The sequence below is a fragment of the Mustelus asterias genome, chromosome 7 (genome assembly GCF_964213995.1).
Source record: "Mustelus asterias chromosome 7, sMusAst1.hap1.1, whole genome shotgun sequence".
Classification (NCBI taxonomy): Eukaryota; Metazoa; Chordata; class Chondrichthyes; order Carcharhiniformes; family Triakidae; genus Mustelus; species Mustelus asterias.
The window spans coordinates 36163174-36182790 of NC_135807.1; the positions used below are offsets into that span (position 1 = coordinate 36163174).

Consider the following 19617-nt stretch of genomic DNA (forward strand, 5'->3'; position numbering starts at 1 on the left):
TCTTTCAGGTACCTATCCTTGTTATTAGTGCCTCAGTATCTCCTCTCCTGATGGTGCTGATGTGTTGGGATAAGATGTAGTTGCTCTTTTTTGTGCCTTGTTTAGTCAAGGTATCGATGCAGCAGTGAGTTCTGGCAGGCTGTTCAACAGTGGGGGTGCAGCTGAGCTAAGTCCTGACCTTGTTGTAAATATGTTTGTATAATACTATAGTGATTTAAAAGTCTCATAGGTCAGACTCAGCAAAGACAGTAGGCTTCCTTTCCTAGAGGAAGCCCATCAGTTCTGCATTTCTTACGATCCAAGGTTTTCATGGTTATTTTTACCGGTACGAACTTTGCAGACTGTCACAGAATTTGAACTCCTTGTCTGGATGAATAGCTTAAGAGTTTTAACAACACCAGGTTAAAATCCAACAGGTTTGTTAAAACTCTTACTGTGTTTACCCCAGTCCAACGCCGGCATCTCCACATCATGAATAGCTTGTTGACAGTTGCTGTACTATCATAGCCTTAATGCTCAGCCATATATGGATAAAGAGTGAAAGCATACAGTGTGCTTATTCCTCCTCTCTCAACCCAGAGGGTAATTCTGAATTCCACATTTTCTTTGAACTGAAGAAACAAAAGTTGTCATTTAATTTGGTTAATAAGAAATTACAGGAGGTAGAATTTCATAGGATAGAATCCGTCATTTCTTTAATCTCATGCAGCAGTTCCTCTGGATGAGGATCCAACAAGTCTGGGTCAAGCTTACTGAAGTCCTCATTGGCGAGCACTGAAGTCAGCACATCTTTAGTCCGGTGTAAGTCGAACACTGAATGACACGGTCCGAGGGCAGATAGTTCTGTAGGAAGTGTACTCTGGAGGGCTGCTGAGTCTCCTGAAGTAGCCTCTAGTACTGCTATCCTATTTTTGGCGATTATTTTCAGAAAGGTGTAGAATTCACAGTAGTTGATTCCAGTGCATGATTTCAAGAGGAGCTGCACCAAATAGGAACAGAACATACATTTTTTTTTTTCTCGCTGGTGAGCAATGTCTGTTTTTAAAATTCTCAGATTATATAAACCCTTGCTACCCTGTGAAAACTCCCAGGTAAGGGATATAATAGATCGGTCACAAAATGAATCCCAGTCTCAAGTGCTCCCAAGTTAAATGTGACAGGGTTAGACGCAGAATAATCTGTTCAGTAAGAAATCCTAGGTCTGTCGGAGTAAAGCACCTTTGCGTTGACTCCAATAATCTGATTTAAAGTCATCCCATGAAGAACACTCCCTGCACCACCACCTCTTACACCAGATGCTGCTGGTATTTCTGCTATTGGAATTGAAATGTGCCATTCAAGCTATTTTGTTTACCAAGTATAGCACTAAAATTCAGCACGTGCAAAAAAAACACCAACACGACCAAAGACCGAGGAGTTGGCTTGCACAGAAGAAAGAGATGAGAAGGGGGAAAGAATACTTGTACCCAAACCACCCTCAAGACTATCCACAACACAGATTCTAAGTTACAGTAGACCTACATATATTGTATCATTGATAAATTATTTTCAAAACTTCCCTATGTCGGGATTCCTGCAAATACTGTCATGCCTGTCTCAATGTTGAAAGTTGTGGTATATTTTAATTTGCAGCAAGTGTGTGGCAGGAAACCACACTGGGGAGTTCATTTCCCATCTGCTTATAGTGGAATAAGGCCACAGCAATTTTAACTGATGAATCTCATTAGCACTGGCTGCCTGCCAACTCAAAAGGTGGAAAACAAATTCCAGCTTCTCAGAAATTAAGCTCCAATGGCCTCTAGAGGTAGGAGTGTGTGTAAGGGAGTTTAGGAATGGACTAGATGTTGAGAGGTTGGGCCTGAATTTTCATTATAGGACCCGGAGATGGCTAACTGTGCACTTGAAAAAGTAATGCACCTGCTTCAAGTGGGCATCTTTTCTGCCAGCTTAGAAAAGCAGGTTAAAACGGGAATCAGAACTAAACGGGCAAGAATTTGTTTCGTATGTGACCTGTGGCTATAACTCCACTGGCTCAATGGCAGGGTTAAAATCTCCCAGTGTTTTAGCCATGCAACAGTGTTTTCTAATCAGGAAACAGTGTTTATGGTTGCAGATAAAGTTTATTAACATACATTATAGAATTAACATGGTAATAAGTTAAAAAGAGAATTCTCCTCACACTATTTGCAGCATGGTAGCACAGTGGTTAACACTGCTGCTTCACAGCTCCAGGGACCTGGGTTCGATTCCCAGCTCGGGTCACTGTCTGTGTGGAGTTTGCACATTCTCCTCATGTCTGCGTGGGTTTCCTCCGGGTGCTCCGGTTTCCTCCCACAGTCCAAAGATGTGCGGGTTAGGTTGACTGGCCATGCTAAAATTGCCCCTTAGTGCCCTGAGATGCGTAGGTTAGAGGGATTAGTGGGTAAAAGATGTAGGGATATGGGGGTAGGGCCTGGGTGGGATTGTGGTCGGTGTAGACTCGATGGGCCGAATGGCCTCTTTCTGCACTGTCGGGTTTCTATGACTCTCTGACACTCTGTCCAAGAATGTCCATACATTCTATGACTCTCTGTCCAAGAATGTCCATACATAGGGCAGAATGTCCATACACCCGCAGAGATTAGTTTGAAGGTGGAACTGGGAGCAAGATGAGAGATAAGAGTGTCAGGTTGGCACCCAGATGTCTTTGTGCCTTCCAGTGTCCTTGCTATTAGCAGCAGTTACCCATCAGCAGTGGCAGGGATCCTATAATGAGTTGTTAAGGGACTCGTGAGGAAAATGACAGAGACGCCCACTGAGTGCAGAGCCTGACAGCTATGTGAGTGCACTCTTGAACTGCAAGTTGGGGGCCCTCGGATCTGGAGGTTCCATGCCCCAATGAAGGGAGCTTGTGGATAAAAGGCAACAGGTGAGGCTGAAACAAGTCCACCGGAGGGATTTTCCCTCCAATCCAATGGCCCGATTAACTTTGGGCCTCTATTTTTGGAATTATATTAGCTTTCGAGGGTTCCTTCATTTTGAGATACCCTCGTGTTCTCCGTTCTGGCTGAGCAGAGCTCAATATCCCCAGCAGCACTTCTGGCTATACCCATATGTGGGCCCCAGAATAAATCAACAGAAGTCGACTTTCTGTTTCCCTGACATGCAGTTTACACACTTTCCCGATAGAGGCACAACAAGCTCTAACGCACTGTGGTTTTACAGGTATCATTCTGTCATTTTTATTTCCTGAAGCTATAATTTGTCAAATTCCAGTGTATGGAGCCCTGTGTTTCCTCCATTTTCTCAGCAATAGAGTTTAGGGTCTATTCTTACTTGTTAAGTAAATGCTTCCCATTAAATAATCTCTTGTTATATATTGCGCCCGGAATGTTTGTGGCACGAAACAGAACACTATTCAGATTTGGCATTAAACACATGCAGGTTAAATGCAGAATAATCTGATGCAGAGTAATTCCCCTTGTGTGCTGTCCAAGAATGTGCCTTAGGCCTGGTGAGATAAGTCTGTACTGGTTATGTAGTGTTTATGCTGCTGTATGCACCATGGTTTACTGGGCAACAGTGATTCCTGCACTCTGATATGCTTCAGAGACCTACAGCAGGCATTTCAAAGCACTGGAGAGTACTATTAGCAATCACTAAAATTCAAATCCACTGGGCAGGACATGAGGTTCAATAGCCTGACACCAGACTACCAAAGCAACTGCTTTATTCACAACACAGCCATGACAGTGTTGGGTAGGATAGTGGAAATGCTTTAGGGATGTCCTCAAAGCATCTCTGAAGTATCCATTGACTCCTGGGACTCCCTGACTTATGACCATATGGGAAAGGCTTATCAGGGAAGGAACTAAACAGGTCTACAGACTTCATTGGGAACATGCAGAGACAAAGTCAAGTGTCAGAGGGAATGCACATACCTCCAAATAACCCATCTATGCTGCCCTGCATGCAGTAGAGTTGGTAGACCGTGCATTAGATTTATAAGCCATCTCAGAACCCATCAAATCAGTGTTGAAGCAAGTCATTCTGTACTAAACTTGCTGTCAATTACCATAAAAACCTCTAATTGATTCTCTAATACTTTGTGGAAGGAAATTTGCTTTCTTAAGGGCAACTCCAAATCTGCACCAATGTTGTTGACTCTGAGTTAACTAACAAGCATAGCGTTGAATAGTTACAAAGGACATCATACAGATTTAATTGATCCAAGAATATAGCCCATATCCTTACAGAGCAATAGATTAAGAATGGCAGCCTTGCCAGCGATACCCGCATCCTGAAAATTAATAAAACTTGTATTACTGTACTGTGTTCCATTTCCCAAACCAGCCATTTTGCTGTGCTTCTCTAATTTACACTGAAATTCAGTCATTAAGTCAAGGAATAAAGACATGGATTACTCTCTCCAATACCTGACAATGTTGGTGCCAGTCCTCCATACAATTCTTCCACTCACTGATCTCCTCCTGGACTGCTGTCAGCTCCCCCTGTAGGAATTGCCACATGGTGTCTATGTTGCAGCCATTCAGCCAGTTGTGATTGATGGAGATGGTGTCTTCCTGAACAGAAGAATATAAAATTATTGATTATAGATTACACCACTTCAAAAGACAGTGTAATTACAGTGCAATTATGAAGGGAAAATTAAAAACCCTAAACTCCACAAATTAAGCCATAGAAATTAAAACATAAAATGGTGTTCTAGTTTTACCAGATGTCCTGGAGACCGAGGGCTTTTGCATCTCAAAGAGTGATGCATCACTTGTGAAGATTATACATCACTTAATAGGATTGCCGACCTCTCAGGCATCCATCTTATTTGCCTTGATTTTATGATAGAATCCTGAACTGAATATTTTAATTCCATGACATCAACAGTGAGATCAAGCTGGGGCGGCACAGTGGTTAGCACTGCTACCTCAGTGCAAGGGACCCGGGTTCGATTCCTGGCTTGGGTCACTGTCTGTGCGGAGTCTGCACGTTCTCCCAGTGTCTGCATGGGTTTCCTCCCACAGTCCAAAAGACTTGCTGGTTAGGTACATTGGCCATGCTAAATTCTCCCTCAGTGTACCCGAACAAGTGCCAGAGTGTGGGATTTTACTGTGTGGAGTTTGCACATTCTCCCCGTGGCTGCGTGGGTTTCCTCTGGGTGCTCCGGTTTCCTCCCACAGTCCAAAGATGCGTGGGTTAGGTTGATTGGCCATACTAAATTGCCACTTAGTGTCAGGGGGATTAGCAGGGTAAATATATGGAGTTGCCGGGGTGGGGCCTGCGTGGAATTGTTGTCGGTGCAGTCTCGATGGCCTCCTTCTGCACCGTAGCGATTCTATGCTAAAGTGAGCTGCACTGCAATTGTTCAACATCTTCATATTTTTAATTGTTAGAAATCACTTACTCTTAACATTATATGGCCAGTGATACCAACAACTTAAAGAAAAGCGACATCCACAAGATTTGTTTTCTATACCAGATTGTATACTTGATGGTGCCAACTGCTGGGAACGAAGATGACCTCTCCAGCTTCCTGTACCACCTCAATGGGTTGACAGCACTGGCTGTATTTTGGGTAACGATTACTGTCTTGCAGGATTGGAGACTGGGCATCATAAACAAGGTTACCACTGTGGTCCTTCAAGTATTCCTCCTGACCAGGTGGGAACAGCAGCCACTTCTTCCGCCCGCAGATGTTGGCCGACCAGCTATAAGATCGGAATACATCGGCGTGAAATGGTGTCCTACAATAGGGAAGAGGAAAGGGAAATATATCATGCCAGTATGAAGCTAGAATTCCTTCACAAGGTTTCTTTCTTGCTTTTCGCTTCACCCGATATCATCATTTTTGGTCTCAAGAAGGAGTCAACCCAGAATTATATCCAGAATATATCTGCTCAGGAAGAAAGTACAGCCACATTGCAAATTCAGAGATTTGGATATCTAGTCAGCAATGATGGAGAGGAATGAAAAAGAGTAATGCATAGAATTTTAAACTTCAGAGACTGGCAGCTGAACTAAAATGTTCTCTTCTGATTCTTTAAATTACGACATATCCTACGCAACCAGGAGCCTGTTCAATAGGACAGGAGATTAACAGGGCAGAAGACATGACAATTTGTAATTAAGTGTTAATGTACGATCGATTACAATGGGGTTTGGAGTTTCATTGGGGAGTTGACATATTACAGGAGGCACATACCAGAGTTGTGATTTACAATCATCTTATAGGTAATGTGTATTGATATAAATGGGATTTTCTATAGTACATTGGGAACAACATTACCAAGGGTAGCTCATACACCACTCGCTCTTGCTAACCTCCACTGAGTTCCTATCTACAAAATACATTGAATTTCAAACCTTATCCTTGCTACAAAGCATAGTTTCACTCATTCAACCTCTCCTACTTTCAGTCACGTGCCATTACATATCTTCCGTTCCTCAGATTCTGGCTTTCTGTCTACCCCACTCTTCTCTCCATTTCATCAGAGTGGTCAGCAAACCCTACCATATCGTTTAGAACTGCCACTCTAACTCATGGCTGGGTTAAAATTCTGGAATTCCACATGTGCCATCATTGTGGGAGTACCGTCATCATAAAGACTGTGGTAATTCAAGAATAGTCTTGGCCATCTTCTCAGGGCACAGAGAAATTGACACTAAATGTGGCCTTGCATCACACTCATCTTCAGAATAAATTAAACACCTCCCCCACCTGGCTACCTTTCTTAAAACATATTATCATAGAAACCCTACAGTGCAGAAGGAGGCCATTCGGCCCATCGAGTCTGCACCGACCACAATCCCACCCAGGCCCTACCCCCACATATTTACCTGCTAATCCCTCTAACCTACGCATCTCAGGACTCTAAGGGGCAATTTTTAACCTGGCCAATCAACCTAACCCGCACATCTTTGGACTGTGGGAGGAAACCGGAGCACCCGGAGAAAACCCACGCAGACACGAGGAGAATGTGCAAACTCCACACAGACAGTGACCTGAGCCGGGAATCGAACCCAGGACCCTGGAGCTGTGAAGCAGCAGTGCTAACCACTGTGCTACCGTGCCGCAATATTAAACTAGGCTTTGGCCACCTTTTCAACTTTTGCTGCTGCTTGGCATTTGTTTCTCTTCTGTGAAGTGCCTGATGGCATTTCCACATTAAATAAACTGTATAAATGTGATTTGTTCTGTTACTATTGTATCTCAACTCTTCAACATTGATCAATTTACTGCTCTATGAGCTGACCTGGGTTGATTCGTAGCTACTTTAGCTTCTGTTAGTCCATATAACAGAAACTTGTATTTATAAAGCATCTTTCACTACGCCAGGGCATCCCAAAACACTTTAACTAATAGCTAATTAAGTACTTTTTGAAGTGTCACTCTTGTAATGTAGAAAATTTGCACATAGCAAGTGTCCATAAATAGCAATGTGAGAATGACAGGGTAATCTGATGCTGATCAAGGATAAATATCAGCTTAGACACCCAGGAGAGCTCCCAAATTCTTTTTCAAAATAGAGTCATAGGATCTCTTACATTCAGCTTTGAGAGCAGACACGCCTTGGTGCAATGTCTCATCTGAAAGATGGATTAGTCACCACTCAAAGTTAGAGGAATTTAAAGGACAACCTATTTTTACTGGGATGAGAATTAGGAACCAGAGAATACAAATTTAGGATAATTAGCAAAAAAAACAGGTGGGAGAGGAGGATTTTTTTTTTTACACACAACATACTATAATCTAGAATACACTATCTTGAAGAGTGGGGGAAGCAGATTCGATAGTGACTTTCAAATATACCAGAAAAGAAATAAATCCAATAAGAATTCAGCAAAAGTTGCTTTAACTAATGTGGAACTGACTACCACAAGGCGTATTTGGGACAGGCAACAACGCTTCGTTGAAGGGAAAGTTAGAAAGAAACATGAGGGAGAAAAGAGGGATATGCTGATAAGGTTGGATGGATGGGAAAAGGCTTTAGATTAGTTCAGTGGAATGGCCTGTTTCTCGGCCGTAGACTTTATATAACACCATGTAACTGTGTCAGAGCTTTGCATGCATTGCATTATCTCCATTAATGGACAACCCAATATGTCTTTGTTTTGGATTTGGGAGTCCTCATCATAAATCACAAACAGCTACCATGTAAGTTCAACAGGTAATAGGGAAGGTCATTGGAATGTTGGCCTTCATTTCCAAGGGAATGGAGTATAAAAATAAGGAAGTTAGACCACACGTGGAATACTGTGAACAATTTGGGTCCCCTCATCTAAGGAAAGATATACTGGCATTGGAGGCAGTCCAGAGATGGTTCACTAAGTTTATCTTAGGGAGGGGTTTTCTTATGAGGAAAGGTTAAGTAGGTTGGAACTGTACTCATTGGAGTTTAGAAGAACGAGAGGTGACCTTATTGAGACATATAGGATTCTTGGGGCTTGATAGGGTAGATGCTAAGAAGTTGTTTGCCCTTGTGGGAGTGTCTAGGACCAAAGGGCATAATCTCAGAGTAAAGGGTTGCCCACTTAAGATGGAGATGAGGAGGAATTTCCTCTCTCAGAAGGTAGTGAATCTGTGGAATTCTTTATCGTAGAGGGCTATAGAGTCAGGGTCATTAGATATGTTCAAGGCTGAGACTAACAGATTTTTAATCAGTAAGGGAATCAAGGGTTATGGGGATAAGGTGGGAAAGTGGAGTTGTGGATTACATATCAGATCAGTCATGATCTCATTGAATGGCAGTGCAGACTTGATGGACCGAATGGCCTACTTCTGCTCCTATGCTCTATGGTCTTATGATGGTTCTTCATTAGAGGAGCAAATGCTTTCGGATACAGAATACACTTACCATGATCCTTTGGGACCCATGTAAACAAAACGATAATCGTCCAATTCAATAGTGTCCCAGTATTCATTTAGCCAGTCAGACTGGAAGAAGAGAGGAGTACTGTAAGCTCCATGATCAGGGAAAACCCTAAAACCCAAAAAATGCCATGGTTTAGACAGGAATATTAGAACATAGAACATTACAGCGCAGAACAGGCCCTTCGGCCCACGATGTTGCACCGACCAGTTAAAAAAAAACTGTGACCCTCCAACCTAAACCAATTTCTTTTCGTCCATGAACCTATCTACGGATCTCTTAAACGCCCCCAAACTAGGCGCATTTACTACTGATGCTGGCAGGGCATTCCAATCCCTCACCACCCTCTGGGTAAAGAACCTACCCCTGACATCGGTTCTATAACTACCCCCCCTCAATTTAAAGCCATGCCCCCTCGTGCTGGATTTCTCCATCAGAGGAAAAAGGCTATCACTATCCACCCTATCTAAACCTCTAATCATCTTATATGTTTCAATAAGATCCCCTCTTAGCCGCCGCCTTTCCAGCGAAAACAATCCCAAATCCCTCAGCCTCTCCTCATAGGATCTCCCCTCCATACCAGGCAACATCCTGGTAAACCTCCTCTGCACCCTCTCCAAAGCCTCCACATCCTTCCTGTAATGTGGGGACCAGAACTGCACACAGTACTCCAAGTGCGGCCGCACCAGAGTTGTGTACAGTTGCAACATAACGCTACGACTCCTAAATTCAATCCCCCTACCAATAAACGCCAAGACACCATATGCCTTCTTAACAACCTTATCTACTTGATTCCCAACTTTCAGGGATCTATGCACACATACACCTAGATCCCTCTGCTCCTCCACACTATTCAAAGTCCTCCCGTTAGCCCTATACTCAACACATCTATTATTCCTACCAAAGTGAATTACCTCACACTTCTCCGCATTAAACTCCATCCGCCACCTCTCGGCCCAACTTTGCAACCTGTCTAAGTCTTCCTGCAAACTACGACACCCTTCCTCACTGTCTACCACACCACCGACTTTGGTGTCATCAGCAAATTTGCTAATCCACCCAACTATACCCTCATCCAGATCATTAATAAATATTACAAACAGCAGTGGCCCCAAAACAGATCCCTGAGGTACACCACTTGTAACCGCACTCCATGATGAATATTTACTATCAACCACCACCCTCTGTTTCCTATCCGCTAGCCAATTCCTGATCCAATTTCCTAGATCACCCCCAATCCCATACATCTGCATTTTCTGCAGAAGCCTACCATGGTGAACCTTATCAAACGCCTTACTAAAATCCATATATACCACGTCCACTGCCTTGCCCCCATCCACCTCCTTGGTCACTTTCTCAAAAAACTCAATAAGGTTAGTAAGGCACGACCTACCTGCCACAAAACCATGCTGACTATCACCTATCAATTCATTACTCTCCAAATAACTATAAATCCTATCCCTTATAATTTTTTCCAACATCTTGCCGACAACAGAAGTGAGACTCACCGGTCTATAATTCCCGGGGAAGTCTCTGTTCCCCTTCTTAAACAATGGGACAACATTCGCTAACCTCCAATCTTCTGGTACTATACCAGAGGCCAACGACGACCTGAAGATCAGAGCCAGAGGCTCTGCAATCACTTCTCTTGCCTCCCAGAGAATCCTTGGATAAATCCCATCCGGACCAGGGGATTTATCTATTTTCAGACCCTCCAGAATATCCTGCACATCCTCCTTATCAACTGTAATACTGTCTATTCTACTCCCTTGCAACCCAGTGTCCTCCTCAGCTATATTCATGTCCCCTTGCATGAACACCGAAGAGAAATATTGGTTCAATGCTTCACCAATCTCCTCCGGTTCCACACATAACTTCCCTCTGCCATCTATTACAAAATGTGTAAGAGACATCCATCAAACCTGTTCCTTCCAGACTATAAAATCTGCCCCATCGAGTCACGGCTTGCAAACTTTATCCTTGTGTCCTGTAGTCCTTTGTTCATTGTCCTAGTTAAATACCTTGCTCACTATCTTACCTGTAGCATTCTAAACATCTGACATGTTCTCAGTTTACCTTTCTCTAATGATATTAGTAAATTTGTTGTTTGAACCTTTCTTCATTTCCTAGTCCCTTAAGGTTATCATCTTTGTCAAATTCATTCCAATGCATCAATTGTGGGCACTTTTAAGCTTACATATGGTGCGTTGTCCATATTTGGTCTTCGGTTCCTGAGTACCCAGTTTCTGAAGCTCTGGTAGTTTTAGTACATGATTTATTTTCAATTTACCGCTGGTTTATCTGATTTGATTTTGAGGAACCTGTCATTTTGGAAAAACATTTTTAATCCTGGGGCTTCTTCACCATTGGATAGCTAGGACAATGAGAACAGCAGATCATGGAGATTTGGAAGAATGAGAGTCAAGATATCCGGAGACAGCAGATTAGGGAAATGATACAGAAAGTTCAGGAGATTGAGAAACAGGATAGTGGGGAGAGCAAATCATAAAAAGGGGCTTTTTGAGCATAATTAGAACTAGAATATCGGGGAAGATTGGAACCAGGATATCCAGGGAAGATGAAAAAACAGGAACCACAAAATCAAGGAAAATGAGAACCAGGTCCTTAAGGAGCAGAGCAGGAAGATCAGTTGCCAGGGCATTGAGGAAAGTGAGAACTGGGATATTAGAGAGAACAGGTCAGAAACCTGGACACAGGAGAGCTGATTTGGAAGAGCAGTTGAGAAACGGATAAGAGCAGGAAACTGAACTCCATGGTGAACAAATTGAGATCAGAGCAAGCAGTGAGTAGAAAGAACTGACAGGAGAAGAAGTCTGTATACCAAGGAGAGACAAATCAGAGAAGGCAGGAAAGTTAACTGTATTCCATTATCTTTGTTTGTCGAACTACTGCTTAGATATTAAATGCAATACAGTTTCATCTTTGCAACACTAAGCAAAGAAAGAATTATTATGCTATACATATGGTGGCACAGTGGTTAGCATAGTCGATTCCCGGCTTGGGTCACTGTCTGTGTAGAGTTTGCACATTCTCCCCGCGTCTGTGTGGGTTTCCTCCGGGTGCTCCGGTTTCCTCCCACAGTCCAAAGATGTGCGGGTTAGGTTGATTGGCCATGATAAATTGCACCTTAGTGTCCCAAGATATGTAGATTAGGGGGATTAGCAGGGTAAATACTTGGGGTTACGGGGAACAGGTCTGGGGGATTACAAGGATAGGGCTTGGGTGGGATTGTTGTCAGTGCAGTTTCGATGGGCCAAATGGCCTCCTTCTGCATGTATTCTATGATGACAAACACATTTTGACAGCAATATGGAACAAAGGCAAGTAAATTGAGTTAAGGTACAGAAAAGCCATGATCTAATTTCTTGATAGAACATAATATATTATTAAACTAGAAAGAATGCAGAAAGGATTTACCAGAATCTACCAGAACTTGATGGTTTGAGTTTTGAAGAGAGGCTGGATAGACTGGGACTTTTTTTTTCCTGGAGCGTAGAAGGTTCAGGGGCGATCTTACAGAGGTCTATAAAATAATGAGGGGCATAAATATGGTAGATAGTCAACATCTTTTTCCAAGAGTAGGGGAGTCTAAAACTAGAGGGCATAGGTTTAAGATGAGAGATACAAAAGGGTCCAGAGTGGCAATTTTTTCACACAGAGGGTGGTGAGTGTCTGGAACGAGTTGCCAGAAATAGTAGTAGAGGCGGGTACAATTTTGTCTTTAAAAAGCATTTGGACAGTTACATGGGTAAGATTGGTTTGGAGGGATATGGGCCAAATACAGGCAATTGGAACTAGCTTAATGGTAAAAACTGGGCAAAGGATAAGTTGGGCCAAAGGGCCTGTTTCCATGCTGTAAACCTCTATGACTCTATAACAGAACTTGTCCTATGTTGTTCACTAAGACTGAATCACCTCTGCTTTATATCCGTTATAGATAGAGTAGGCAATACCGGAATCCACACTCCAAAATGGGCCTCACCATTGACCTGTACAATGTCAGTATAACTAGTTTTGGCATGTAATTCAGTGTCTGTGATGACCCATGTGCTTTGGTATTTTCTTTTCGTGTGACTTCCCATTTAAGATCAAAGTGAACTGGGGAGTGTTCGGGGAGTGGTGGTGGTGGTGGGGGGGAATGTGTGTGAGATGAGGGCAGTGAGCTGAGCTCTCTACGAATAGACCAGTTTTTTGTTTAACCGCAAGAAGAAACTATAACGCTAGATCTTGGCAGGGCAACATCTGAACAAGCTGAGTGAATCAGAGAATCAGACCATAAACCAAGGTTGGTCAGCTAAAAACGAACTCAGGATAACTCAGCCGTTGGAACTTGACAGAAGCCAGAGGGTGGTTGTAGAGAGTTGTTTTTCAAACTGGAGGCCTGTGACCAGCGGTGTGCCTCAGGGATCAGTGCTAGGCCCACTGTTATTTGTCATTTATATTAATGATTTGGATGAGAATATAGGGGGCATGGTTAGTAAGTTTGCAGATGACACCAAGATTGGTGGCATAGTGGACAGTGAAGAAGGTTATCTCCAATTGCAACGGGATCTTGATCAATTGGCCAGTGGGCTGACGAATGGCAGATGGAGTTTCATTTAGACAAATGCGAGGTGATGCATTTTGGTAGATTGAACCAGGGCAGGACTTACTCAGTTAATGGTAGGGCGTTGGGGAGCGTTACAGAACAAAGAGATCTAGGGGTACATGTTCATAGCTCCTTGAAAGTGGAGTCACAGGTGGACAGAGTGGTGAAGAAGGCATTCGGCATGCTTGGTTTCATTGGCTGAATACATGAGTTGGAACGTCTTGTTGAAGTTGTACAAGACATTGGTAAGGCCACACTTGGAATACTGTGTGCAATTCTTTCTATTATAGAAAGGATATTATTAAATTAGAAAGAGTGCAGAAAAGATTTACTAGGATGCTACCGGGACCTGATGGATTGAGTTATAAGGAGAGGTTGAATAGACTGGGACTTTTTTCTCTGGGGCATAGGAGGCTGAGGGTGACCTTATAGAGGTCTATAAAATAATGAGGGGCATAGATCAGCTAGATAGTCAATATCTTTTCCCAAAGGTAGGGGAGTCTAAAACTAGGGGGCATAGGTTTAAGGTGAGAGGGGAGAGATACAAAAGTGTCCAGAGAGGCAATTTTTTCACACAGAGGGTGGTGAATGTCTGGAACAAGTTGCCAGAGGTAGTAGTAGAGGCGGGTACAATTTTATCTTTTAAAAAGCATTTAGATAGTTACATGGGTACAATGGGTATAGAGGGATATGGGCCAATTGCAGGCAATTGGGATTAGCTTAGGGGTTTTAAAAAAAAAACGACGGCATGGACAAGTTGGGCCGAAGGGCCTGTTTCCATGCTGTAAACCTCTATAACTGTCATACCCGGGTGGGAGAGTAGCGTAGGCATTCACCTTAGAACATAGAACATAGAACATTACAGCACAGAACAGGCCCTTCGGCCCACGATGTTGTGCCGACCTTCATCTGAAACCAAGATCAAGCTATCCCACTCCCTACCATCCTGGCGTGCTCCATGTGCCTATCCAATAACCGCTTAAATGTTCCTAAAGTGTCTGACTCCACTATCACTGCAGGCAGTCCATTCCACACCCCAACCACTCTCTGCGTGAAGAACCTACCTCTGATATCCTTCCTATATCTCCCACCATGAACCCTATAGTTATGCCCCCTTGTAATAGCTCCATCCACCCGAGGAAATAGTCTTTGAACGTTCACTCGATCTATCCCCTTCATCATTTTATAAACCTCTATTAAGTCTCCCCTCAATCTCCTCCGCTCCAGAGAGAACAGCCCCAGCTCCCTCAACCTTTCCTCATAAGACCGACACTCCAAACCAGGCAGCATCCTGGTAAATCTCCTCTGCACTCTCTCCAGCGCTTCCACATCCTTCTTATAGTGAGGTGACCAGAACTGCACGCAATATTCCAAATGCGGTCTCACCAAGGTCCTGTACAGTTGCAGCATAACCCCACGGCTCTTAAACTCCAACCCCCTGTTAATAAAAGCTAACACACTATATGCCTTCTTCACAGCTCTATCCACTTGAGTGGCAACCTTTAGAGATCTGTGGATATGGACCCCAAGATCTCTCTGTTCCTCCACAGTCTTCAGAACCCTACCTTTGACCCTGTAATCCACATTTAAATTAGTCCTACCAAAATGAATCACCTCACATTTATCAGGGTTAAACTCCATTTGCCATTTTTCAGCCCAGCTTTGCATCCTATCTATGTCTCTTTGCAGCGTACAACAGCCCTCCACCTCATCCACTACACCACCAATCTTGGTGTCATCAGCAAATTTACTGATCCACCCTTCAGCCCCCTCCTCTAAGTCATTAATAAAAATCACAAAGAGCAGAGGACCAAGCACCGATCCCTGCGGCACTCCGCTAGCAACCTGCCTCCAGTCCGAAAATTTTCCATCCACCACCACCCTCTGTCTTCGATCAGACAGCCAGTTACCTATCCAATCGGCCAACTTTCCCTCTATCCCACACCTCCTTACTTTCATCATAAGCCGACCATGGGGGACCTTATCAAACGCCTTACTAAAATCCATGTATATGACATCAACCGCCCTACCTTCATCAACACACCTAGTTACCTCCTCAAAAAATTCTATCAAATTTGTGAGGCACGATTTGCCCTTCACAAATCCGTGCTGACTATCCCGGATTAATCCGCATCTTTCTAAATGGTCGTAAATCCCATCCCTAAGGACCTTTTCCATCAATTTACCAACCACCGAAGTCAGACTAACCGGTCTATAATTACCAGGGTCATTTCTATTCCCTTTCTTAAACAGAGGAACAACATTCGCCACTCTCCAGTCCTCTGGCACCATCCCCGTGGACAGCGGGGACCCAAAGATCAAAGCCAAAGGCTCTGCAATCTCATCCCTTGTCGGTGTTAACTGTGTCCGGGACTTCCTAACTCACGGGCCAATTAATTTGTTATAATAAAAGTTTTAAAAAGTGAAATCTTGTCCATCATTTTTCTTTCCACTGGCACTGTGGAGATTCCTTTCTTCTAAAAGTTACAGGGATTTATTCTCTATAGGGATTGTAACAGTGTCGTACAGTACTCGATTTGCTTTTGGCAATTGTTTCACGCTGAACAGATAGTTTCAGGGCATCATAAATTATTATTCGGAAATCATTTTCCTTTCCAGTCCATCAATGGGGGTATAGACAAGTCTCATACACAGTGTCTGGATTCTCCTGAATAAGCTGCAACTGAAGCAGTTCGAGTTAAATCTTACAAAATACAGGCACTTGACGGCTGCCAAACAAAGAGGAAATGAATTGGCCATTCTTCATCCATAGTACTGTAGAGGATCAGAAAGACCTTGGGGTCTGGGTCCATAGGACTCTAAAATCGGCCCCGCAGGTGGAGGAGGTGGTTAAGAAGGCGTATGGTGTGCTGGCCTTTATCAATCGAGGGATTGAGTTTAGGAGTCCGGGGATAATAATGCAGTATATAAGACCCTCGTCAGGCCCCACTTGGAGTACTGTGCTCAGTTCTGGTCGCCTCATTACAGGAAGGATGTGGAAAAGATTGAAAGGGTGCAGAGGAGGTTTACAAGGATGTTGCCTGGATTGAGTGGCATGCCTTATGAGGATAGGCTGAGGGAGCTCGGTCTTTTCTCCTTGGAGAGATGTAGGATAAGAGGAGACCTAATAGAGGTATATAAGATGTTGAGAGGCATAGATCGGGTGGACTCTCAGAGGCTTTTTCCCAGGGTGGAAATGGCTGCTACGAGAGGACACAGGTTTAAGGTGCTGGGGTGTAGGTACAGGGGAAATGTTAGGGGGAAGTTTTTCACACAGAGGGTGGTGGGCGAGTGGAATCGGCTGCCGTCAGCGGTGGTGGAGGCAAACTCAATAGGGTCTTTTAAGAGACTCCTGGATGAGTTCATGGGACTTAATAGGATGGAGGGTTATGGGTAGGCCTAAAAGGTAGGGATATGTTCGGCACAACTTGTGGGGCCGAAGGGCCTGTTTTGTGCTGTAGTTTTTCTATGTTTCTAAGTGCAGTCACTGCTCCTTTGTAGGCAAGGGCAGGGTAGTTTTCTGTTCGGGACTCGTGGGGGGTGGGGGGGGGGGGGAAGGGGGGCTCATCTACGAGGACCAGGTTGACACTATCTAGTCATTTCATTTAGGACCATTACAACCAGGAAATGGTGAGGGGGGGGGGGGGGGATTTAATTCCATTGCTCTCAGCTGGATTGTAAATTAAAGTTTTTAAAGTTTATTTAAGAGTGTCACAAGTAGGCTTACATTAACACTGCCATGAAGTTCCTGTGAAAATCTCCTAGTTGCCACACTCCAGCGCCGGTTTGGATGCACTGAGGGAGCATTTAGCATGGCCAATGCACATAACCAGCACGTCTTTCGGGCTGTGGGAGAAAACCAGAACATCCGGAGGAAACCCATGCAGACATGGGGAGAACGTACAGACTCTGCACAGACTGTGACCCAAGCTGGGAATCGAGCATGGGTCCCTGGCGCTGTGAGGCAGCAGTGCTAACCACTGTGCCACCGTGCCACCCAATTTGATGACGTTGTCAAAGGATAGCATGTAGATGAACAATAGTGGATCATTAGATCCCTCAGGTACTTCAGAAGTAACAGTGCTGAGGATGAAGGAGTTAGTTGTCGAGCAGCCATTGGAGGAGTTGTTCAACTATGATTGGTTTGATAAGAATGGAATGGAATCGAACCCGTGTCCCTGGCGCTGAGGCAGCAGTGCTAGCCACTGTCCACCATGCTGCCCCAATTAACTCATGACATCAGCTAACCATAGGTTGTTGTAGGTTTCAGAAAGAATGACCTGCTTGTTTGAAACAAAGAGCAATTCAGAAATAATCCTGCTCTGCACTAACCTGTGCATGTGCCAGTCTTTCATATACAAACAGCCCTGGGGAGATGAATAGCCACTCTCCCTGTGTTCTCTCCAGTAACTGAGGTAGTCCCTGAAAGGGATGTTGTACTTTGGATTTGCATTATATTCCTTCACGTTGCAGTTGGCCACAGGGACAATGAAATCTCCTGCAAATAGCAAAGGCGAATGGTTTAAATAGTGCAATAAAGCAGTGTTATAAGGAAGGTGCATAGAGAAAGAATGTAATTTAACTAAGTACAATAATAAGTTTAAAGCTTGGACTGGTAAGGGAGAGGTGCTATTGGTAATATCTAATAATCAGTGACCAAACCTCAGTAGTGCATCCCATAATGAATAGCTAAATGTTTACCTTAGACAGCCACACAATTCCGAAACATGTGAATAGCCCCACTTTCCAACACAATTGTTACTCGGCCCAACCAACAAGATACTGAGGCTGACTCATTGTCCTGCCGCTACTCAGATGTGCTAAAGGCTTTCCTCCAACTTCGAGCACTTGCAGTTATTATGCATTGAAACTTTGAAAACCAATTTCTTCCTTGCCTGACCTTGGGGTAAGAGAACAACATGGAGTGGCACAGTGGTTTGCACTGCTGCCTCACAGCAGACGGGACCCGGGTTCAATTTTGGCCTTTGGGCGACTGTATGGGGTTTGCATGTTCTCCCCGTGTCTGCGTGGGTTTCCTCCGGGTGCTCCGGTTTCCTCCCACACTCCAAAGATGTGCGGGTTAGGTTGACTGGTCATGGTAAATTGCCCCTTAGGGGGATTAGGAGGGTAAACATGTGGGGTTAGGGTGGGATTGTTGTCAGTACAGGCTCAATGGGCCGAATGGCCTCCTTCTGCACTGTAGGGATTTTATGATAAACTCTCCCACTTTGACTGATGTTTTGACAGCCCAGGTTTGCTGTGTCCACCCTCCCCACACCATCAGCAAGCACTGACCAGAGCCCCAGGATAAAATGACACTGACCAAAATGTTTGAGCAGGTGTTGGAAGTCAGGCTCGCCCTCCTGCCCCGTCACCCAGTGCTGGCGGCTCCTCCAGCTCTCCGTCAACTCAGCAGACAGGACACACGGGCGGTTAGGAAGCAGGAAGCGGCGGAAAAACTCCGAATAAGACAGCTGCTGGCTCTCCCGGAGGCGATCGGGCTGGCGGCCTCGGTGAAACTCTCCGTAGGCGGCAGGCCTCTCGGCCTGGAAACACAGCAGCGCCCTTTGCAGAGTCTGCTCGTCCATGTGGAGCCGGGGGATCAGAATCCACGCCGGGCCCTGCCTGCCTCACCCGCTCTCCATCAAGCAGAATCACCGCAAGCTGCAGCCGCGCCTGCCCCAGACACGGCGCCCCGAGGCCGCACAGCCTGACTTGGACAACTGGTAAGAGCTGCTGTTAGCCGCCCCTTTCTAACGGTCAGCCCGACTCCAGTACTCGGGGACAGAGGCCCCAGCGGACAGGATGAACCGGGGCCCCGGGTACCGGCTGGACAGCGGCCTGGGCGGCTGACAGGACCAACGGTCGGGTGATTGACAGGGAGAAGGGGGGCGGGGTCTGTGACAGAAATGGGGTGGGGTTTTGCTGATTGACAGGAGTAGGGCGGGGCCTGGATGATTGGCGGGGAGAGGGGGCGGGATCCGAACGATCGAATAGAGGCGGGGTCTTGGTGATTGGCAGGAGTAGGGCGGGATCCGGTAGAGGTGGATGGGCGGGGTCTGGCTGAGCGGGAGCGGGGCCTGAGTGATTGACAGGGATGGAGTGACGTCTGGGTGAGGTGGGAAGGGGTCTTGGTGACTGACA

At 44.9% G+C, this 19617-nt stretch overlaps 1 protein-coding gene across 1 annotated transcript; it reads right to left on the reverse strand.

Annotated features, from left to right (window-relative positions):
• Positions 1-612: 612 nt before the first annotated feature.
• jmjd4 (jumonji domain containing 4) lies at positions 613-19351 on the reverse strand. Its single transcript, XM_078215866.1, has 6 exons — positions 18797-19351; positions 17806-17971; positions 8850-8975; positions 5471-5738; positions 4416-4562; positions 613-979 (listed from the first exon to the last, which is right to left on the reverse strand). Exons 1-6 carry the CDS (start codon positions 19059-19061, stop codon positions 671-673), a joined length of 1281 nt encoding a protein of 426 aa, XP_078071992.1. The 5' UTR covers positions 19062-19351; the 3' UTR covers positions 613-670.
• Between the last annotated feature and the right edge of the window lie 266 nt (positions 19352-19617).